The sequence below is a fragment of the Vigna unguiculata genome, chromosome 3 (genome assembly GCF_004118075.2).
Source record: "Vigna unguiculata cultivar IT97K-499-35 chromosome 3, ASM411807v1, whole genome shotgun sequence".
Lineage (NCBI taxonomy): Eukaryota > Viridiplantae > Streptophyta > Magnoliopsida > Fabales > Fabaceae > Vigna > Vigna unguiculata.
Genome location: NC_040281.1, coordinates 18,555,198 through 18,581,044, shown reverse-complemented (window position 1 = coordinate 18,581,044; position 25,847 = coordinate 18,555,198). Strand labels below are relative to the sequence as shown.

General features: G+C 32.4%; 1 protein-coding gene across 1 annotated transcript; it reads right to left on the bottom strand.

Moving 5' to 3' along the window:
- Positions 1-7,828: 7,828 nt before the first annotated feature.
- LOC114179054 (serine hydroxymethyltransferase 4-like) lies at positions 7,829-10,433 on the bottom strand. Its single transcript, XM_028065253.1, has 3 exons — positions 9,220-10,433; positions 9,033-9,134; positions 7,829-8,317 (listed from the first exon to the last, which is right to left on the bottom strand). The coding sequence occupies exons 1-3, from the start codon at positions 10,286-10,288 to the stop codon at positions 8,073-8,075; spliced, it is 1,416 nt and encodes a 471-aa protein (XP_027921054.1). The 5' UTR covers positions 10,289-10,433; the 3' UTR covers positions 7,829-8,072.
- Between the last annotated feature and the right edge of the window lie 15,414 nt (positions 10,434-25,847).

The following is a 25,847-nucleotide window of genomic DNA, read 5'->3' as shown; positions in this document are numbered from 1 at the left end:
ACGGCTAGGGTTCCCTTCTCATCCATGCCAAAAATAATTTTAGCAAAAAAAAAAAGTTAATTCATGTCTACCAAGATTCAAACACACAACCATGCCAATGTCAAGTCAATACATAACCATTCAACCAATTCGTGTTTCTTGATATTTCATTCGCACCATGCCTAATAACCTCTTATCCCACAATCATGCTTGCATGCAAAATAATTAAATAATAAAAATAATCCACAAATGGCATTCACAAGACTCAAACCCAAGTCCTCCTCACACTGTCAACATGCTCTACCACTTGAGCTACCATTGTTCCTCGTCTTCTCTCTCCATATTAAATAACTTAGGGATTCCCGCTGTCACATTTATTAAATAAATACTAATTTATTTATTTAATTTTCCTGTGTCTTACAAAACAAAATCCAAAGCAGCAATGTAGAGAAACAGAATCGAAACGAAAACCAAATTGAATTAGAACAAATTAACGAAATAGGGAGATTGATGGAATGTTGGGAGACGAAATTTCAAGCATGAAGAACGATCTTCATTACCTTGAACTTCACATTAAGAACAATGTAAAGGCAGGTGTAGAAGAATGTGTTCTTCCTGAGTAAACATGGCCAACCACGGGAAATAAATAAAGAGGTTTGTCTAATTAAACATTAAGTGAGATTTAAAATTTATGGGAGTTTCTTTAAAAAAATCTTGGTACTTAATGAGAGTTTCTAAAACTTCAGATATATTTTTTTATTAGAGGTTTTTATAATTCCAAGTAAAAAACTCTAACTAAAATTATGTATTTTTGTAAGTAATCTCGAACCTACTTGAGTTTATTTCATGCATTAAAGGCAAGACCAATTTTCTCAATGCCAAATCTTGAATATATTTCGATGTTAAGGGAGATGGACTCCTACCATACTAATTTTGTTGTTATGGGACCAAGTTGTATTTCACAAGTTTGCTGAATTGTTCTAGTACTCAGTTGTTGGCTTGATGTTTTCCTAATCCGATGAAGCTACGATGACGGTGCAGGGGTGCCTATAAAAGACACTATGATGCTTAAGTTAACACTGGTGATGTCAGGGGTTCAGAGAATATTTTAATGCGTAATCAATGCATAGAACAATGTGCTATTTTTACCTTTTTTTCCTTGTGGGTCCTACCTGGAATGAGCTTTTAGGCCTAAAAAACCCTCAATAATTGCTAGTAGGCAACTTATGAGTCAATATGGATGGATATTGCATACTTTATGGGGGATCCTAAGTATACGATATCCGGTAAGATGACATGTGGGATCTGAGGGTTGGATATTTTTAGACCGCCTAATTAGTTGAGTGTTTATGGCGTTGCTTATCGCATACTAAGGGATTCTTTAGTGTGGAGTAAGCGACTTCATCGTTGTTGATGGTTGCTTTCTCGATACTAAGGGGCTCCTTAGTATAGAGTAAACGGCTTGGTGGTTTCGTTGATGGCTTCTTACTGTATGCTAAGGGGTTCCTTAGTATAGGGTAAACGACTTCAGGACTGGTGATATTCGCTTACTACATACTAAGGATCTCCTTAGTATAGAGTAAGCGACTTGGTTGTTCGTTGATGGCTGCTTATTGTATACTAAAGGGTTCCTTAGTATAAGCTAAGCGGCTTCGGAACTGCTAATGTCCGCTTACTACATACTAAAAGACTCCTTAGTATAGAGTAAGTGGCTTGGTGGTTTCGTTGGTGGCTGCTTACTGTAAACTAAGGGGTTCCTTAGTATAGAGTAAGCGGTTTCGTAGATTTTTGGTGGTTGTTTACTATATACTGTGTCTATTTGTTCTTGATACATGGTATGATTAGGACATCAACCTCCCAATCTTGAGGAGCGTAGCGACGTATAGATTTATTGTGTGGTTGGGTCGTTATGCTTTGTGAATTTGGGGCTACTTTTCTTTTTTGGCTTTAGGTCGCTATGTATCTGTGAGTTTGGGGCTGCTATGTTTTGCAATTTTCAATTATGGTATTTAGTTGCATACCACTATGGGTATACTAGCCTCCCAGTCTCGAGTAGTGTAGCGATATATACTCATTGTGTAGTTGCTTTCGTTGTTTGTTTTTTAGAGAGTTCGGCTGCTTTGTTTGTTTTAGCGAATTTGGGCCGCTATGTTTATTTTAGCAGATTTGGGCCACTGCGTTTGGGGTATGCAATATAGTGCGTTTACATCTTCTTGTCTTTGAAGTGTCTTTTTGGTTGCATACAAGTTTCTAACTCTTGATGGGACGTCATGTGACTTGAAGTGACGTGAGTAATGGTGGTACTGTTTGGTGTCAAAGCACGCCTTTTGAAGCATTTTTGGCAGTTGGGCCTTAGGCTTTCAGTTTTTCTTGTCTTTTTCATGCAATGTTTGATAATTTCTATTCTTGGATTTATCTTTAAGATGTCATGAAGTTTTAATCAATTTATTTCCATCCCTCCATGAAAATATACAAAAGAACATTTATGCAACTAAAAAGCTATTTTTAACATGTTTTTGTATCTCATGCTTAATAAACTCAATTATAAGAAATCCTAATTAAATCAATCTTTTAAGAATAAAATTCAATTAAAAATCCAGAATTAAACATTAAATGAAGGTAAAAATATGCACTCATCACCCACCTTCGAAATTACCAAGGCAATCACAAAAAACCACTCATTCATATTCACAAAAAGTCACTCATTCATGCTTCCCATATCCATACATGCTCACATAAATCAATAAAACACGCCAATACAACTTTTATTCAAAACATGCAGTGGCGGACTATTATAGGGGCAGGGGGCTATGGCCCCCAAAACTTTTGATTTTTTTTAAATTTATGTATTTAAAATTTTTAAAGTTTTTTAAATTATATATGCTAACAAAATTAATTTTTTTTATAATTTATGCAATTAAAAATATTTAAACTTTTTAAATTATGTATAGTATTTAATTTTTTTAAAATTATGTGTAGTATATCAAAAATCAAAGAAAATTAAATTAAATCTTTTTTATTTGACTTATAAATCTTAATATTTAATATTAATTGATAATAAAATTTGAAATCAAATATAATAAAGAATAAAAAAATTATTTAGATATTTTTTATTTGTCTCATGAGTTTTCACATATTGTTATCATCTTTTACTTTTACTTGTTTTTTTTTTTTATTTTTAAAGAGAAAAAATAATCGTTGTCTCTACTCTTATCTCTTATATGTTCTCTTCTTTTCTTGAAAAAAAAATACTTTTTTGTCTTATTTAATAGTGAAATATTAATTTAATAGTTAAAATTATTTTTATCTAACGAGCTTTTTGTATATTCATTTTTAAAAATATAGAAGAAAAATATATTGTACTATGTATTTTTTTCATAACTGATTTTTACTTGTAGCTTAATTATCATGAATTTTTATTTTAGTATTTACGTCTCAATTTTTTATTAGATTATGATAAACTATTCTTTAGTCTTAGTCTTTAAAAAGATATATATTAGTAAATAATAAAAGAACAAATTATATTTTAAAAATGATAAAAAAGGAAATTGTGTGAAGATGAAAACAGGACAAATTAAACTTTTTCACATATATTATGAACCATGATACTTCACTTAATTGTCCAATTATAATTTTTTTTTCTTAAAGTTTAAAGAATTACAGGTGAGCCATTACTATAATAGAAAAATTATTTTTTGTAATGAAAATTATCAAAACAAGATTATTGAATAAAGATGGAAGGTGAATTTTTTTGTTGACAATTTGTTTATTTACATTAAAAAAGAAATAACTGGAATTTTAGTTATGGTCCAATTATTGATGAGTTCAAGAATATAAAAAAACAAATGATAATAATTATTATTTCTTTATATAGTTATGGTTATACTAAATTATGTATTCATTATCTTTACCTTAGTGACAATAATTAAATATATAAATTTTGATTGTATTATTTTGGCTCCCCCTAAAAAATTAATCAAGATCCGCCACTAAAAACATGGACACCAACATCATCATCATGGTAAAAACAAAAATTTAAATCGCTATCCCATTACAACGTTTGAACCACACATCAAACCACTTCATCATGATACTCATAGAGGGGAGAAAAAAAAATAAAAGTTCAAAAATAAGGTTCATGTCATAGGAATCATGTGTCCACATCAAAATTTGGCACCCCGCTTGTTCATGGTTCCAACTAGGGATGTCAAAAAAATTCGCATCCGTGGGTATCCGCGGATAAAACGTGTAACAGATAGGAAATAGATATTAAAAGTGGATACCTGTTACCCGCGGGTATAGGTATTTTTGATACCAGCATGTTAACGGGGCGGGTACGGGTATAATAGTATCTGTACTTGTGGATACCCGTACCCGCTAAACTTTAATTCACAAAAATACCTTCATATATATATATATATATATATATATATATATATTAGGAAAAAACATTCTTAGCTAATTTTTTCTAAACTGTACATTTTGTCTTGTCTTCATTCTCCCCGCTTCAAGTATTGGTACGTTGTCTTCTTCTAGGTACACCCTTGACATTTTTCTCTTTTCTTTCTTTGAAATTGGCCATATACATCAAACCCTATATAGACAATGACGTTTATGATATGCTTGTTGTCAAATTATGGAATCAAAATAAGAATACTTGACACGTGGCAATTGAGGTTTATTATTTGTTTATTTTGTTTGTTTTTCAGAGATCAATCAGAGAAAGTGGGCTTGTTGATCAACGCACTAATTAAAGAATTTTCACTGTGTTGAACGTCATTTTATATTTACTTTTATAATTATTTAGACTTTATGAACTTGAGTTTATTTGAACTTTATTTAAAATTTATAACAATGATGTATTTTATTTTATTTTATTTGAATTTATGATTAAATATTTATTTTTAAAATGATTTTGTAAATACTCGTGGGTATTTGTGGATACCTGCGGATATGAAAAAAATAGGCGGATACCTGACGGATATGAGTATAGGTACAGGACAATTATTTATCCAGCGGGTAGGGTACGGGGGAGCTACTACTTGTACCCTACCCGCCCCGTTGACATCCCTAGTTCCAACGAACCACCAAACATGAGGAACATGAAATTACACCATGAAACCCACTAAAGAGACAACATACAAACAAAGATAAAACAAAAATATAGCTCTCCTTACTCAAAATTTTCTGCTAGCAACCTCGTTCCCACTTTATACGCCCTCCTAATGTTTCTTCTTGGTAAGAAAATGCTCTAGCCTTTGCCTCTACCAATGAGAACCCTTCCTAGTCGTCTAGCTCCCACTTAGGTCAAGTTTTGGGCTCTAAAAAAATTTGAGACAACAAAACAAAATAACTATTTTCGCTAATGGCATACGAAAGATTCAAACTCAAGACCCATCAAACACACCAAACATTCTTAACCACTTGAATTACCATTACTTCTTGTTAAGTCTTGACATAAATAACTTAATATTTATACTTCACCATAAATAATTATTTATTTATTTAATTTCTTATTTCCTGGGTCTTACCAAAGACATGTATCTTATGTCATAGAGTCTAATTACATTTTACATATACATGTTAAAATAATTTTTTGCAATTTATACATCAAATCACTCTACCTAAATATTGAAATTAAATTTATTTTCCAATTTAAATTTTAAAAAATACCTATTTTAAACTTATTTTTTTCAAAATTTAAAAATGTGAACTTAAAATGACACTTGTAATTTTTATATTTTAATATTTCAAATAGTTTAAAAACAATATTTTTCTTTGGTAGCTTATTTATAAATGTGATAAATAGATTTACATCTTTTAACTTAATATATTTTACATATTTGTTAGCTTATTTATAAATTTAATGTGACAAATATAAAAATTTATAAAGTAAGTGTCACTTTATATTTATATTTATATTTTTTTTAAATTATAAGTTTAAAATTGTGATTTTTTATTAAAATTAGAAATGTAAAAATAAGATTAATTTGATTATTTAGGTGGAGTAATTTGATGCATAAATTCATAATAAATTATTTTATAATTTATATATAAAAGTTGTAATTAGGATTAATTACTAACATTTCTCCATTTAAAAAAAAAAAAACAAGTTTGGACTCATTTGAGTCAAAATATCAAATATATAGAGAATGAGTTGAATACAAGAAGATAGTATCATATGATTTTGACACTAAAACATGGCACTAACATTAACACCCCCACAACTCTGGTACTGTCATGAGATACGACAATGACCTAATATTGTCACGTGACACGACAATTAATTAACAAATAAAAAAATCTTAAAAACATACAAAATAATATAAAATAGAAAAATAAAATAATTTATAAATAGGCAAATACCAATCTAACAATAAAGGATTTAGATCCAAGGAAGATTTTAACTTATTTTTTCTTAATCTTTATTTACTTTTAATTTTTCTGGTAAGAAATTTTTCATTGAACATTTTCTTTTAAATCCGTTTAGGTTTATTTCTTTCATCTTTTTACTTTTTTTTAAATATTTAGTTTGAACTAAAATTTTATAATTTAGATATTTTAATATTATATATTAAATTAAGTATTTTATTTTTCTTCAATAAATAAAAATAATTTAATGTTTGTAATTAAACTAATTATTTAACTTCTATTTAATTTTTTTAAAAAAATATGATGATTGCTTAATTTTTTTTAATTATTTGTTTTAATTTAAATTTTAAATATAGATATTTAATATTTTAATTAATTGAAATTTAATTTTTCTTCAATAAATTCAAAAATATTTTAATACTTATAATTAATTTAATTATTTAAAAGATATAGAAATTTTAGTGTATTATTTATTTAGGTGTTTATTTTTACTTCAATAAGTATAATTTTTTCTTCTATAAGTATAATTATTTGAATATTTTCAATTAATATATTTATTTCTATTTTCATTTATTTAATTATTGGCTTAAATACCTTTTTCGTCTTTTCGTAGTGTTTGTTGCAGATGGTCCTCATTTTGACAGAATGTTTAAAATGATCCTCATTTTGTCCGAATGTTTAAAATGATCCTCATTTTCGCAATTCGTGTTTTATTTAGTCCTTTTTTGTGTTGTTGTTTAAATCAGTAACGAAGCACTATACAGGTGGCACGTGCTTCCTCTACAAATTCGAACTCAAGAAAGACGAAGATGAAGAAATCGTCTCGAACGATGAAGAGCGCGATTGCAATCCAACTCAAAGTCTAATTGCACCATTTTCCCCCAAATTGAGATGTTAACGTTAATGAGTCATTTGTACAGTACACGTAACACACACCAATGCAATATAATACAGACAGTGCCACCAGTACAGTGTTTCGTTACTGATTTAAACGACGTCACAAAAAATGACCAAATAAATCATGAATTGCGAAAATGAAGACCATTTTAAACATTCGGTCAAAATGAAGACCATTTTAAACATTTTGTCAAAATGAGGACCATCCGCAACAAATACTACGAAAATGAGGATGGAAAAGATAGCTTAATTATTTAAAGTTACAAATGTCATAATCATTATTCATCATTAAAAAGAAAGACCAGGAAAGCAGTAATTTACCTTGTTTAACTAGAATTCATGGGAGTTTGGAGACATAATTAGAAGAAAAACAAAAAAATAGGAGGTGGGGTTGGTGATAGGCAATGGAGCATCGGAGGCATAATAAATAGGGTACATTTGTCAACCAAATAGTAATAGGGCTTAGTTTGAAGCTACCATAGAAGCAAACCTCAAAAGCAATTTTCTTGCCTAACTCGATTAAAACTCATCCTGTTATGGTATTCACCGGAGCAAAATTTGTAGATGAAATCATGAAACATTTAGAGAAAAAGTACGAAAGCACATGTATTATTTGGCTTTTTTAATGAGAAAAAAAAATATGATATTAATCAGGCTAAAAAATTAAACGTGAATACAAAATCAAAGACACTTGAAACTTTTGAATTGAAACACCATCTCTATAAACCCATCACTCCTGAAAAGGATGAAACTTATTTCCCTTTTCTCTACTTGTGCACTTTGTGCTGAGATTTGAATGACAGTGGAGAATTGTATGATTGAAACTAATTCTTGTATTTCATTTCAGATACGAGGAAGCCGGGCATGCCATACGTGGCAGAGAACTTCTCGACATCAAGTTTGAGATCTTCAATAGCCTTGTTGTTGACGAGGCCCTTGCTGAAATCCTTTAGAAGTTTGCCATGTTCCTTCTGGATGTCTAGTGTGAGAGTCACGGCACGGTGAAGGAACTCACCAATCTGCTCAAAGTCCTTTTCAACCAAACCTCTAGAAGTCATGGCAGGGGCACCTGCTCACACAAACTCCACTAAGTTAACTAACATCTCACCAAAAATGCAAAAACAGAGCAATAACAAAGCACTTTTGTTAAACTCATCAAAATTCTTCACTTCTATGAAAAATATACTTTGAAAAAAAAAATCAAAAGTAAACACACTAGGTTATAATTGATTTGCGAGTAATATTGCACAAACAACAATCCAAAATGATTTAAAAGGGCGTCTGCAAGCTCCCCGAACTATTACACCACTGTTAAAACACAAAATGGATCACATCTGCAATGAAAATTCTCCAATAATAATCTACAACAACTACTAAGAATACAATACCGTGTGTATGAATGCATTAAACAATAACAAAACTTATATTTCGGCGTTTTGAGCGTTGTTCCTAGATTTAACATCAATAAATATGCTGCTATGCTAAGCTAATCTTAAATAGACTTGATTATTGCACATATTATAACCCTAATTGGAAACAACACTAGAGCATCTTTGGTCTGGGTTAACTTTTGGCAAAGTCAATTAAGATGTCCCTCATTGAAGGCAAGACAACAAATAGAGTTTTTTCCAACAAACACGTAACTAAAATTACTTAAGAAACTTCATACGATTTTTGTGATTAAAAATTATAAGGATATAGATAGACACAATCCAAGATCTTGTTTCCAAGACAGTTAGTAAAGAAAGATTTGTGATTTAGCACATCGATGAGAAGCGAGTTACCAATTCGTACACCCCCGGGGGCCAAGGCACTGCTGTCACCAAAAACAGCGTTCTTATTGACGGTAATATTGCAGAGATCACAAAGTTTCTCCACCTTGTTCCCTGCGAAAAACACACATTGTTAACACATTGGCAACAGATCAAAATCAGAAGTGGGAGGTGATGGATGGATAGATAGATGGTGTACCAGTCAATCCAAGAGGTCTGAGATCCCACAAGACAAGATGGTTCTCCGTTCCACCGGTGACGAGACTGTACCCTTTCCCCATCAAGAACTTGCCCAGCGCAACGGCGTTGGCCTTCACCTGCTTGGCGTAGGCCTTGAACCCAGGCATCGTGGCCTGTTTCAGCGCCACGGCGAGGGCCCCAATCTGGTGGTTGTGAGGGCCACCCTGGAGAGAAGGGAAAACGGCGAAGTTGATTTTGTCCTCGAATTCATAAATGGCGTTCTCTGGCTGCCCCTTCTTGGGCGGCTTCGGACCCTTCCGGTAGAAGATCATGCCCGCCCTGGGACCGCGCAAGCTCTTATGTGTCGTGGTGGTGACAATGTCGCAATATTCGAAGGGGTTGTTCGCTTCCTGCGCGGCTACAAGGCCACTAATGTGCGCCATGTCGCAGAGGAGCAGTGCGCCGCACATGTCCGCGATTGCCCTGAAGCGTTTGTAGTCCCAATCGCGAGGGTAGGCGCTGCCGCCGCAGATTATCATCTTGGGCCTGAAGTCCAGCGCCTTTTCCTCCAACCGGTCGTAGTCAATGAACCCCGTGGTGGAGTTCACCTTGTACGGGAGGCTCTCAAAGTATATTGAGGTGGCGGAGATCTTCTTCCCGCCGGAGGTGTAGTACCCGTGGGTGAGGTGACCGCCAGAAGGCAGATCCAGCCCCATGATGCGGTCGTGCGGGTTCAGCACCGCCGTGTAGGCGGCGAAGTTGGCCGGGGAGCCTGAGTAGGGCTGCACATTGACCCCCCACGATTGGGCATCGAGGTGGAAGGCGGTGAGGGCGCGTGAGCGACACAGGTTTTCGATCTGGTCAATGAACTCGTTGCCGCCGTAGTAGCGATTTCCAGGCATGCCTTCTGAGTATTTGTTGGTGAGGGCGCTCCCCAGGGCCTCGATCACCGCGAAGGAGGTGAAATTCTCCGATGCGATCAGCTCGATTCCGCGGCACTGGCGGCGCTTCTCCTTTTCGATCAGGTCGTGGATCTCGGGATCCACCATCACCAGAGGCGCGTTCCCCCACACGCTCACAGGATCCATGATTGTTGGAAATTAACGAAGAATGTCAGTAAGTGGGCGAAGAAGAAGAAAATGTCGTGTCCTTTAGGAGGGAGTTGGAGTGTGGTTTTAAAAGCTAAGAGCGAGTGTGAATGGACAGTTGTAGCCTGTGCTTCAGTTTAGTTAGTTACGTGCAGGTTAATTATGTCCACTTGTTCTCCTGGAGCTCCTCTGCTAACCAACCACTCCTTCCCCTAATATTTTCACTTATATATTAATTATTAATTATTATTTGTTTAAAATTTTGTACAGAAATCTATTTATTTCAAACCCTACCCTTATAATGAAATGTATTTTATTTAAAATATTATGTTGCAGCCGAGTGCATTAGACATCCTTTTATTCTTTCATTTTTTTTTTTACCGTTAAAAGAAATTCTGCAATGAATGAGTGAGACAAGTGTCATTTTAACCGCCTCCAGTCCTCACAGTTTCTTGTGTATTTTTCTTAACATTGTTTTTTTCTTTTATATTTTACACGATTTTTTGTTATTTTTTCAATGCATTCAAATATATATATATATATATATATATATATATATATATATTTTATAGTGTACATATCATAACTTTTATTACCAATATTCTTGTTTCTGTTATTAGTCCCTAGTTTAATATTACTTTAGTTTGTAATTAATGAAGGTTAAAATATTCTTTTAATCTAGTTTTTAAATTTGATAATCTACAAAATGCATGTAGGAATTTCAAGGATCAATAAAGCACTATTCTCTTCACCAACAAGGTGATAACAATTTTTAATGGGTACTTTAAATAAACAATAGAAAGAACCTCAATATATGACATGAATAAAATATTTTCTTCAAGATAACTTCTTTTTTTCTTTCTTCTTCAATCTCTTTGACGGCTTCTCACCAAAGACACTCACAACTTTTCTCTCTGTCTCACTCTATTTTACTCTCGTGACAAAACTGATGCAATGGTTACATATTTAAATTGCATAATGGACTAGGAGTCCATAAAAAAATTATTTTTCTTAAATAAATCAGTGTGGGCCCAATAAATTGGTGACCCACCTGACAAATCTCCTCCTCAACAATTAATTGGGGCCATAATCAACCAAACTGGCTTTCTCCTTGCATATAGCATATTTTCCTGCATGTAAGATCTTTGTCATCATATCTGACCCATTCTCATCAGTATGAATTTTCTCTAATGACAATTGCTTCATCTCTAATGCATCCCGTATCCAATGATATCAGACTTCAATATACTTTGACCTTGAATGAAAAGTTGAGTTCTTGTTGAGATGGATTGAACTTTGACTATCACAATATAAAATATATTTTTCTTGTGATAATCCCAACTCTTGTAGGAATTTATGCATCCACAAGAGCTCCTTAGCAGCTTATGTAACAACAAATATTCTGCCTCTGAAGAAGATAGAGCAACACATTTTTGTAGTCTGGATTGCCATGACATTACTCCCCTTGCAAAAGTCATCATATAGCCAGAGGTAGATTTTCTAGAATCCACATCACCAGCCATGTATGCATCTGTGTAACCATTCAACACAGGTTTACCACTTTCAAAGCATAAACAAACTCTAGAAGTACCTTTGAGATACCTAAGTATCCATTTCACAGCTTGCTAGTGCTCTTTTCCAGGATTAGCAAGGAAACGACTCATAACACCAACAACCTGGTGAAGGATTATCTTGTTCCTTTTTAAGATTATTGAATATGGTGTGAGTTAACTAAAAAAGCTAAGTGAAATCCCCACTGGACACTAAGATAGCAAGCTATCTAGATGTGAAGGTTCCTTTCACAAAGCTCAAGAAAAGAAGATGATGGATTTATTCAAAACGAAAAGGAAATGGAAAGCACATAAACCATAGAAAACCAAGAACAATTAAAGGAAGAAGAAAACATAAAATGGAAAGGAAAGAAATGGTAAAATGTGAGAAGCACGCCACTACAAGGCTAGGCTAGAAGCCATGGCAACCTTGAAGATGAGTGGATGTGTGTCGTCACTTTCTATGCAAGATAAGGCTTAAAAGTATTCACTCCCTAGGGAGGAAACTCTCAGAAATGGTTGAGACACAAGAGTGTTTTTACTTCAAAATGTTCAACCCTTTTATATGTCTAGGAGCACCCCTTATATAGAAGAGTTTAGGGGCCTCTAAGCAAATAAAAGATACCTAAGGATGTCTCTACAAAAACCTAACCTTAGCTTCTAGCAACTAGGTCAAATAAGGTTACAAAAAATGAGAGACAAAAGAGCTAACTATGGTGTGTGCAAGGCTAATTTCGTTATAGCACAAAAGGAGACAAAGAATGTGTCTCATATGTCTTCAAAAAGTGGCCAAAGTGTGCTAAAAACAAAAGAGACCAAAGGTACATAGGTACACTTGCTTCATGCCTTTTACTTTATGCTTTATGTCTTTGCTTTACTCTCTCCTCCACATCATTTATGCTCCCCAATCACCATGCGCCACCTAGCATTGCTTTCTTACTCCTAATTAACCTACAAAGCAAATAAACATAGATTAGCATGTTGGCTTAAGTCAAGTCAACTATAGTCAACAAGTCAAACCTACTCAAAGGTCAACAAGTCAACTAAAGTTGATTCAACTAAGTCAACTTAGGGAATCAAAAATAACAAACACAAATGAAAGGGATGATGGATTAGTGAACTTCCTTTCTAAACATGCTTAGTATTCTTAAGCATGTGCCTCCATCCTTGGTTGGGGTCAATCCTTCTTCATCCTCCCCTCCTTGGAGAGAATTTGACCACAAATTCTTTAAGCCTTTGTAGATGGAGCTTGACTTGATTTGGGGGAGGATTTGCACCTCCCTTTTATGAGCTCTTGTTCCATCCTTTCTAAGGGTATTACACCTAGTTTTGGTTAGGCTATCTTTATTTTCTAGAGTACTTTTCCTCTCTTGCTTGTGTTTTAGGCCTTCCTTTTTGGCTTGGGAAGAGATGGAAGGGTGATGCACATCTTGCTTTGGAAGATTTTTTTTGTAGACAAGTAACACCTTAGTGAAAGCTTGGCCCTTTTCTTTTTCTTCTTTATCTTTTCTTATTATATTTCTATCCTTATTAACTTCTTGAGGTGATAGATGTTGTAAAGTGGTCTTTTTCCCATTTATGAAGAAAATGTATTGGTTGGTATGACCATCATGTAAAGTTTGTTTATCAAATTGCCATGGCCTACCTAGTAAGATATGTGTGACTTCCATGGGAACAACATTACATAGCACCTCATCTTTGTAGCTTCCTATAGAGAAGTTAATTAGGACTTGTTTATTGACATCTATTTCTCCCTCTTTACTTATCCAAGCAAGCTTGTAGGGTTTAGCATGAGGAATGGTCTCTAAGCTAAGCTTTTCCACCAACCTTGTACTAGCTACATTGGTACTACTTCCTCCATCAATAATTAGAGAGCAAATCCATTTGTTAATTTTGCATCTAGATTGAAAAATGTTTTCTCTTTGAGTTGGCTCAAGCTCACTTTGATCTTGACCTATCATGCGCCTTACTAACATATGGTCTTTCTCAAAAGTAGAGGAAGAAGATTCTTTTGAAAGAGAACGGGGAGATGAGTGTTCACTTTCAACATCATTACTCTTCTTTAAGATCATGGTTCTCTTAGTTGGGCAATTTAAAACAATGTGATTATAACCTAAACATTTAAAACATTTAATGGAACTTGATCTTAGAGAAGTGGAATGGTGAATGTGATCACTTGGTGACTTACTTTTACTTGGTGGTTCTTGATGAGAGTTAGAAGGGAATTTATCATGTTTCTTTTTATCCTTTCCCTTCCATGAGTAACTAAAGTAGTGGTTGGGTGAGTAACTCTTCTTTGCCCTTCTTTTTCTTTTCAATTGAATTTCAATCCCAAGGGCAAGTGTGAAAACATTTTCAAGAGTGGAGTACTCATACAACTCTACTTGGTCTTGTATGTCTCTCCTAAGACCACTCACAAATCTTTTTATTTTCTCTTTGTTAGTTTCTTTTATTTCAACCCTATGCATTTGAGTCTCTAATTCTTTAAAGTACTCACTCACACTCATAGGACCTTGGTGAAGCCTTTGGAGCTTCAAAAGAAGTTCCTTCCTATAGGAGGGAGGAACAAATCTAGTGCGCATAAGAGTTTTAATGTCCATCCTAGAAGCCGCGGATGGCCCATGGTCATAATTCTTACAAACTTTATGCCACAAAGTATTGGCATACTCCAAAATCCTAAAACTACTAGATCAACTTGTGCTTGATCCTTTACATGATTTTCGTTGAAAATTTGCTCAACTTTAGCTTCCCAATCAAGGAAGATTTTGGGATCACTTCCACCATAGAACTTAGGAATCTTTGGAGTTTGCTTCTCTTGTGATGGATTGCACCTAGAATGCCCTCTTTTGCTAGCCTCTCTTTCTTGCTCTTTAGCTTCAAGCCTTTGAATGTGCTCTTGGATTCTTAGGTCACTTTGCTCCTTGTCTTTTCTCAATTTTTCAAAGGACTCCTTCCTAGACAACTCCAAATCCCGATGCAATCTCATTTATGTATTGTTTTTGTTTGGAGTAGGTGCATTTGATAAACTTGCCATGATTCCTACGACAAAACACTCAAAGTCGAGACAAAATAAATGGATTAGGGGTTAGACAACATGAAAATCGAGACCAATTCCAACCCAAAATGCAACCCAAGTGTTTAGATCACACTCCCAAAGTAACAAGGCAAGGCTAGCACTCAAAATCCACCAAAGGAGTGAAGAAAATACTTTTAAAAGCTTGTTCAAAACCTTTTAATTGCAAGACAAATGATTCGGCCACAACACCCCAAGAGTTTCAAGAAAAGAAAACTACTAAGACAAAACAAAGAACACCTAGTGACAAGCAAGAAAAACACAAAAATAAGGAAAGCTAAACTCTAAAGAAGAAAAGTTTGAGACAAAAATTTTAACAAGACTAAAACAAGAAAAGCACATTTTAAAGACTCTATGGAAAGTACTTGACAAGCATTTTCAAGTCTTAAATCATGCATATACCAAGAAAGATCATAACCAAGTTAAAGCATGGAACTAATTAGCTAATATCACCCAATTCTCAAGTATGGAAACTAGTAGCATAACACCTAGTGAAAAACACACTTTTAGTTCACCAATGAGCAAGGTTGCTCTCGGTTTTTAGGCAAAAATTGGTGCAAAATTTTCTTCTTTCACAACTAGTTTCATAAAATGGTGAGAAATAATTTTAGGTGGCTTGGACACTTAGTTCCTCAAGTTTTAGGCCAAAATCAATTTCATGGAGCATACATCAAGAAAGACATCAAGTGAAAGCAAGATTCAAATACTTGGAAAAACAAGAATAAGAAAACTTCAAGTTAACATATGACATATGACTCAAGCAAAAGTTAGGTACATTTAAAGACTCAACATGACATACACAAAGACACAAACATGTAGCTATCATGCATTTAAACTCATGGATTTGAGGCTCAAAGACTAAGCATCCAAAGACATGTTATCCAACCACATTTAGAACCTTAAAGAGGTGCAAAAACCGTAGCCAAACTGCCACAATAGAACCTGAAAACGCTGATTCACGTATTCTTGGCAGATATGACCTTTGCTCACTAATTTGATCATAACTTTCTCCACAGAACTCCAAATGTGTTGGTTCTTTTTTTTCTGGAAACTAGACTCAAAGAGCTTTCTTTTGACACCAAAAACATAATTTTTGGACCGCTGAGATGGTGCAATTTAATGTTTTAAAATCGTCACGTTTTTTGCGAGCACTGTTTTTGTGTGTAATGGAAGTGGATTTGAACCATACAAAGATAGCTACAACAAGACAAGGTTAGCACATGAAAAACACCATATTCAAGATAACCTAGGCTCTAGATACCAAATGATGAAGGATTATCTTGTTCCTTTTTAAGATTATTGAATATGGTGTGAGTTGACTAAGAAAGCTAAGTGAAATAAAAGATATCTAGATGTGAAGGTTCATTTCACAAAGCTCAAGAGAAGAAGATGAGTGGATATGTGCCACCACTTGCTATGCAAGATAAGACTTAAAAGTATTCACTCCCTAGGGAGAAAACTCTCAGAAATGGTTGAGACACAAGAGTGTTTTTACTTCAAAATGTTCAACCCTTTTACATGTCTAGGAGCACCCCTTATATAGAAGAGTTTAGGGGCCTCTAAGCAAATAAAAGATACCTAAGGATGTCTCTACAAAAACCTAACCCTAGCTTCTAGAAACTAGGTCAAATAAGGTTACAAAAAATGAGAGACAAAAGAGCTAACTATGGTGTGTGCAAGGCTAATTTCGTTATAGCACAAAAGGAGACAAAGAATGTGTCTCATATGTCTCCAAAAAGTGGCCAATGTGTGCTAAAAACAAAGGAGACCAAAGGTACATAGGTAAGCTTGTTTTATACCTTTTACTTTATGCTTTATGCATTTGCTTTACTCTCTCATCCACATCATTTATGCTCCACAATCACCATGCTCCACCTAGCATTGCTTTCTTACTCCTAATTAACCTACAAAGCAAATAAACATAGATTAGCATGTTGGCTTAAGTCAAGTCAACTATAGTCAACAAGTCAAACCTGGTCAAAGGTCAACAAGTCAACTAAAGTTGATTTAACTAAGTCAACTTAGGGAATTAAAAATAACAAACACAAATGAAAGAGATGAAGGATTAGTGAACTTCCTTTCTAAACATGCTTAGTCTTCTTAAGCATGTGCCTCCATCCTTGATTGGGGTCAATCCTTTATCACAACCATTATCTATAAGGTGTCATTAGACATCGCTTTTTTACAAGAGATGCCTATTAATAGACACCGCTCTAATAGATAGTGCTTAAAAAGCACTATTGATTAGAAGAAAAAAAATTCTATTAACGATTTTGGCGTAATGTGAGTAAATATATATTTTTTCGAGAGGCGCTTATAATGTTTCAATAGGCAATGCATAATTAATATTATAATATGGTGATATATTTTTTTTGTTACATCTACCTTCAGAGTTGGACATGACATGACACTTTTTATGTCAAGTCTAGGTCATAATAGATTCGGGAGACGTAAATTTATGCATGTTGAAATAATAGACTTAAATTTACGTCTGCTACAAATGGATCAGGCATAAATTAATGAAATAATGTTTTGATCCTGTTCATGCTTTTTAGATTTATTTTTTCTATGTTCTTTACAAAAACCTAGGCTAAAGGCATATGTGCAAGAAAATGAAAGCATCATAACATGAGGGTTTAACTCAAATGAAAGTAATTCAAATTCATATTTTAAAGACTAGTTTACACCACAAAAACTATGTATGTTGTCCCTGCTTGCAATGATAAATTATTCTTCTTCACAAGTTTCATTACTTCCACCAACATTTTATTGTCATTGTGGTCCTTAGCAAATAGCTGAAGCAAATTGAAACCAACTTACCAAATGTGAATCAGAAACATAATCAAATAATTTCGAACATTAATATGCCAACAATACCAATAAAGATTGAGCATGCAGCATCCGCAGTCGATAGAAGTCCATGCTTCATCACACACAAACCAAGATAAATGGTGAAGATTAGGAAAACTAAACTCAATGTCGAAAATAATTTGGGAGAATGACGTTTCTCACTAAACCTCACACCACAAAAAAAAAAAAAAATGCAAGTTTCAAGCACCAATGGAGGTCATATGGTGCTCAGAAATGACGCCGACATCGAGAGTAGTCTTCGCACTAAGTTTTCTACGAAGGAAAAAGTGAAAATCAAAAAAACACTAGGTTTTTTTAAGTCATTTACATATGACTTTTTCCTATCAAACATAAATTTTAATTTTTACGATTACTCATGTATATTAGACGTAAATGTCTGATCTAGATGGATCAGATGTAAAAATAAAAATTTACGTGATGGAAAAAGGTCAAACATAAATTTTAACTGATTATTTGCAAAAAAATGTCTCTGTGCCTTTTTCACGTCTGATGTCTTCTGGTCAAACCTAAATCCATCAACGTGAAAAGCTTTGTATTAGTGTATGGTACTTGTTGAATGACTCCCACCTCTATTACAAGACTACCAAATCATAAGTGGACTATTAAAATGTTTTTAGTTTATTTTGTTTTCAATTAATTCTTATTTAATAAACTAATATATATACATATGCATTATTGTATTTGTTATTTTATTCTTTCCTTTTAATACAAATTAGTTGTTGTTTAATAGTTTTCTTTCTATTTTGAAAATAATTGAAGTTAGAATAATTTTTTATATTTAAATTAGTATATAATTATTTTTTATATAAAATTAGTTGATGAAGTTATTATTTAATAATAATTAATTAAATTTCACAATATATTAAATATATCAATAAAGTAAAAATTAATCATAATATATATATATATATATATATATATATATATATATATATATATATATATATATATATATATATATATATATATATATATATATATATATATATTGTGTCCATGCCCTATTTTGTTTTAATTTAGCCGTATCTGTGTTTTGTTTATGTGTGTATATGTACCTGTGCTTTATATCTGTCTTTTTTCTCCGTTTTTCATCTCACGAGTTAGGTAAATAATAAGAGAAGGTGAAGTGATTTTATTGAGACATACAGCAAAAGGCTCCTGTTTGAATATAACATTAAAAGCAAAATATATTTTATTAAATTATAAAAGATTGAAACGAAACCATTTTAATAATCCAAAGAAACTCAATATTCATTAGGGCGGTATAGAGAATCCAAACTCTTCACGAGAATCACATATCATATTGGCTAAAAATAGACGTGTGTTATTTATTTGGGCATTAGAGACAGTTTGCATATATTCATCTCAAAGTATAAAAAGCTACTTATTTCTAAATATATATTTGGTAACAAATCAATTACATATATTTAAGCTGAGTTTTGATCAATTTTACAAAAAAAGAAAAAAATAGACAGAAAATAAGTTGTGACTCCAAAATTCCATGCTGGTGGTAGACGCGCACCCAAACATACTGTAAGTTGTTATTTTACATTTTATGTACTTTTGACCAAAACATTAAACCAAACACATTTTATCACGAGCAAATCATATTATTATTTGTAAATGTTTTAGTATTTCTCACAACAAATATGAAACAGTAGAACGGTTGTTTATCGAACACGGCAAGAACGAAAGTTGATTTGTTAAGGTAAAGATAAACAGAAAACTACACCGATCTGAAGAGTGTTATTAGTATGTTTCTTTCCTTTGACTAAAATGAGGAAACAGTGGTTTGTGTATAAAAGGTGTGCAGCTTAATTAGCTCTGTGAAGCACGGGAGAGTTAGATTTGAAAAATGCATACATCAAAGGCTTCGTCCAAAAACAAGCATCAGCCTCTCACTTCTTTAACTTCAATTCTAGTTAAAGCAAGAAATTCAATTGTTCAATATCAGACTGAAAACCTGAATGTGATGCTCTCTCAGCATGTACGTCACATAAGGATTTGGTTTAAAGTTTCTTTCCCAATTCCCACGTATCAGTCTTGTTGGTGGCAGTGGACTTGCTGAAGGCAATATAGCCTTTATTCGCACCAAAACCACCAACCCTCTTACCAAACACCTTGCTTCATTAAGATGCGGATGATTAATTTCTAGCTTTCTGAATATGACTGGGACCTATAACATGTCATATTTACTAATAAATTTTGATTAAAGAAATTAAGCGGCCTAAAGAATCCACCAAGTCTATGAGATTATTTTAGGTTTAATTAGTTGGATGATACTTACTTTGGTAGGAGTGTGTTAATATAATATCTGATTTTAAAAAAATATCAATTGCATTTCAACTTTTGAAAAAGTGTTTCAATTAAGTCTCTTTCAGACAGAAGTTATTAACACCGTTAACGACATGCCATGTGTTAGGTTTCTAGTGTGACACGTGATATTATTAGTGTCACGTGGTAAGGTAATGTCACGTGTTAGTGTTACCATCAAATGTCATTGTCATTGTCTTGATTTCAATTTAGTGTTCATATATGTCTCATTGATTCAATTTAGTCTATTTATGCGTCTCTGATTCAATTTTAACCCAATTTTTTTTAATAATTAAAATCTTTTTTAATCCATTTTTTATAAGATTAAAACTAATTAAGTATAAATATTTTTACAAAAATTAAGTACTGATATTTATATTAAAATTTAGTGGTAAAAGTCATTTTATTAAGTCATTTTTAATAAAAAAATATTATTATAGCATTCATTCAAATAAAAAATTTGATTTTAAATTAGTGAGAGAAAATATTGTTCTATTTTGAAAAAAAAAAAGAGTAATCATAAACAAAACATGAGTTAATAATATATAATAATGTAATAAGTTTAAAAATCATTTTTAATAAAAAAATTAGTACAATATACAAATAATAAATTTGGTCTGAAATTGGAGAGAAACGATGTAAATATCAATACTTAATTTTGTAAAAATATTTATACTTAAATAGTTTTAATCTTATAAAAAATAAATTAAAAAAATATTTCAATTATTAAAAAAATTGGAAAAAATTGAATCAGAGACACATAAGCAAAGACTAAATCGAATCAAGAAGACATATATGAAAACTAAATTGAAATCAATGACATTTGATAGTGACATTGATATGTGGCATTGCATTGCCACGTGACATTGACATTGACAATGTCACGTGTCGCACTAGGGACCTAACATGTGAAAATTTTTTTTTACAAAAAAAAAAATTAAAACAATTTAAAAAAAAACATAGACTGACATGTGGCACGCCGTTAACGGTGTTACACTTTTTCAAAAATTAAGATGCAATTGACATTTATTTTAAAAACGGATATCAAATTAACACATCTCTACCCAAATGAGTATCATCCAAATAATTAAACCTTGGTTTTATTTTTTCAATGAAATCAATATTCTGCGCACATATTCAACAAAAACCACAACATGTTTGGTCTTCACCCCCTTCTGGTCAAAAGATATATAATTAAGAACTTTAAAGATCAACTTGAGATAACATCTATTATGAACCCTCTAGTCACCTTTAAAATTACTTTGTGACAAGCTATCCTTTAACTTTTTCTCCTTTTATATTTTATTTGTTATATTAGTTATTGATACTTGCCAAATTTGCATTATATGTGTCTTAAGCCTCTACTTCGAAAATTTGGATTCTCTGTTGAATTTTTTTGTGTTGTTCATCTACTATGCCTTCATAATACATTGATTATCACTAATTTTAACGTTTTAAAATATATTGAAAAGATATTTAAACTACTAATACAATGTATTTTTAATGTTCAGCAGAAAACACCACCAAAAAAACCTAGTAGAGAATCTGGACTCCTACTTCGATTTGTTAAAATCCATATCGTTTGTACATTTTTCCTTTGGTAATAAATGCTGAATTCAATGTGCTGAAATTATTTTTAATAAATAAATCTTCTAAGGTAGGTTAATTTGAGGGATTAAGTTGGAACGCGATCCGCACCACCCAACTTTGTGCCTGTCTGCCAAACACAGTTTTGCCTCTTGGGTCATTTGATTGAACAACTTTACCCCCACTGGCCCCAAAATTCGTAGTTCAAAATTTCTCCCGTAAATGAGAAGCAAATATTTCAATGTCTATTAGGAAACATTTTCATACTTAATAATTCCAGACTTTGATGTTTTGTTTGACTTCAAATCTCCCGTTGCCATATCTTGTAAGATATATATATATATATATATATATATATATATATATATATATATATATATATATATATATATATATATATATATATATATATATATATATATATATATATATATATATATATATATATATATAGTCTCTAAGATTGACTTGAGGTCAAGTTATATTCTCTAAGATTGACTTGAAGTCGGGCTATCATCAGATCTTAGTGAAATTTTAGGATGTGCAGAAAATGGCGTTCAAGTCACGCTATGGACACTAGGAATATGTGGTGATGTCATTCAGAATAATGAATGCTCCTATTGTTTTCATTTACTATATGAATATGATTTTTCGTCAATGTTTGGATAAGTTTGTTGTAATGTCCATTGACGACATTCTAATTTATTCCAAGGATTTGGAAGAGCATGCTTGGCATTTGAGGATCGTGTTGGACATACTCAGGGAGCATCAGTTGTATGGAAAGTTGTCCAAGTGTAAGTTCTGGTTAGACAAAGTATAGTTTCTGGGCCATGTGATATCAGTGCATGGTATATCTGGGGATCCAATAAAGATTAAAGCGGTGATAAAGTATGAACACCCAAATACGATTACTAAAGTGAGAAGTTTTCTAGGTCTTTCCAATTACTACCGCAAGTTCATTGCAGGGTTTTCTAAGATGGTGTGGCCTTTGACGCAACTAATTTAGAAGGATCAATCTTTCTCATGGACAAAAAAATGTGAAACTTGTTTTGAGGAGATGAAGAAGAGGTTTACTAGTGCCCCAGTGTTAGCCATTACAGATACGACTAAAGCTTTTGAAGTGTTTTGTGATGTGTCGTATTAAGGTTTGGGTTGTGTGTTGATGTAGGAGAAGAGACTGGTGGCGTGTGCGTCTCGACAGTTGAAAGTGCATGAGAAGAACTATCCTACTCATGATCTTGAGTTGATTGCAGTGGTATTTGCTATAAAAACTTGGAGGCATTCTTTATACGGCTCACGGTTTCAAGTCTTTAGCGATCGTAAAATTCTGAAGTACTTGTTTGATAAGAAAGAGTTGAACATGAGCCAGAGGAGATGGATGGAATATCTCAAGGACTACAACTTTTAACTTTTGTATCATTCAGGTAAAGCCAGTGTGGTAGCGGATGCCTTGAGCAGGAAGTAGGTGACCATATGTTTGCCCTGATGGTGAAAAAGTTGGAATTGATTAAGAAGTTACGTGATATGAACTTGGGAATACAAGTGGAAAGCGATCACATTTGGTGTAGTCGTTGTACGATCACTAATGATTTCTTGGGAGTGATTAAAGCAAGTGATAACACTCTCGTTGACGCGATCAAATTAATACTATTAAACTATAATAAGTTCAGTATTTTTAAGATAGTAGTTAACAAAATAAAAAGGGTAAAGTCAATCCTAAGTCATCTCCCAACGAACACGAAATTGATTCTCAAAAAATAGTTCTTATAAAAACTATACAAAAGGGGTTAGTCAAATAAAACAATATTGGAAAAAGATAAAAAAAAATTAAAGAAAATAGATTAATTCCACTATTTTTTTCAAAATAGATTCATCATTGGTTATCTAAAGATTATTGCTCAATTAATTATTGTTGTATATTTTCCAATTAATCAATGTAAAGTCTTAATTAATTTTTTGGCGTTCACACTTTTAACCAAAGTATAGTCTCAATTAAAAGTGAGAACTTTTAGATTATCCACAGTAAATCCAACCAAAGTACAGTCTCAATCAAATTCTACTATGCCTAATCATGTCTATTCTTTTATCTCCTCACTAAAATAAAAAGCTTAATTAATCAAAGTAAAATCTCGACTAATTTTAGTTAGAGTAAATACCTTTAACCAAAGTAAAGTCTCAATTATTAGTAAAAACTCATTTAATCACATGAAAATTTCTAAATAAAATTAAAGTAAAGTCTCAATTGAATTTAAAAACCATTCAACTCATGTGATTAGCATGCATATAGATTTAAATACTTCGCTAATTAGCTAGAATGTAAAAATCATTACTTTTTATGTGATTTAAAGACAAAAGACATAAATGAACGAAAACCACAACAATCATAAAAAGAACAAAGAAATTATTCCATTCTAACATCAAAATCCATAATGAAATTACAATGGAACCAACCCAAGAAATATAGCACTCCATGGAATGCAAAAGTAACATAAAAATAGAAGAAGAGAGTGGAGAGAGGAAATGAAATTAGGACCCCTAAGGGTTCCTAAACTCCAAAGTTCTGAGTTTCCTCTTTCTACTTCATTTTTGTCTCTTTATATAGGACTTGAACTGGGTTTTTCTATTGCTAAAATCTCTCAAATATCTTTTAAAATAAAGATAAAGATAAATATTATTTATCTTTATAGTGATTATGAATATTTAAAAATATTAGACAAATATAGATTATTTGACAAATATAGTTGGTTGAAAATTTATGATATAATTAAATAAATTAATTATTTAAAGATATCTAATAAATTATCACCAAATAATATTTGCATTGATCTTCTAAATCAACCCTTTACAATCCTATAGTTCAAATTTGCAGATAAATCCAAATATATCAATATTTGTACTTTAATCCCTCTTGTTTGACCAACATTGACCAGATTATGAATGTTTTACATGTTGACTGTGCAACCAATGATTGACACGTGGCAAGTTCTCTCTCTCCCAAGCCTTCTCTTCCTCCTCTAAATGAAAGGTTGCGAGCTGATCAACGATGCAAAAATATTGAGCAAGAGTGATATGAAAATAATCAAATATTAAACAACATGATTGAGGATGCAAGTAACAACAACTTTGTAGAATTCCTTGGTAGTGTTAATACCATCCTCCAATGCTATTAGAGATTTGCTAAAACCCCAAAATTTAGAGCACTTTGTCATGACATAGAAGATATGCTTTTAAAGTTGGCTATTAGAGCAAAACAAATGTATGTTGATTTAAGTCGGTTAATGAATGACAAAGCTAGGTGGGCAACTTTAGAAAAGCTTATGAAGACGATAGTTGAGTAGATGGATGAAATAATAATGTTAGGGAGCATGAATCGAATGATGGAACAATTGAGCATTGATGTGAACAAGTACACAATTCAAATGTTAGATCAACCAACACCAAAATCACATCACACTGATATATCTACTGCTAGATATAATGATGCTCATAGTAATATGTCTATTGATGGACATATTAATTTTACTAAAGATGTTATTGAATTTGTTGATGAAGAAATTGAAGATTCTCACACAAACATATCTACTAATGGATATGATAATGCTCAATGTGAATATAAAGTTTTATCTACTAATGATGATATGAGTACAAATGATCTTTTTTCAGGAGCAAAGTTTTGAGAATAATACAATGGAGGAACCAAGTGCAGTAGTAGAAACAACAATATTGGAAGGTGCATCTAAAGCATTTATTATTGTAACTGACTTGGTTAATGATAAAGTAGCAGAGTCAACTACTTTAGGTGCAAATTTTTGCGCATAAGATGAGATTATGATGACTACTGATGATCTGGTTAACCATTCTAATGCACCTGATGATGTTGAAATTGAGTTGAAGCTACATGCTCCGCACATAAAGTTTGTTAATGTGAATTATCCAAATAAGTTTTCAGTGGTTATCTTTGTTGATATGGTTGCAAAGAAAGAAGAAAGGTTATTGCAAAAGGAAAAGAGGTTGGATTCAAATCTATTTGAAAACATTGTTGATAAAAAATTTAAATTGCATGCATATTTGTTTTTTGCTTTTTATTTTAATAAAAAATTTAGAAAATTTTCAAAAATATGTGTTTTTATTTTTAGTTATGAAAATAAAAATGTCAAAATTAAAA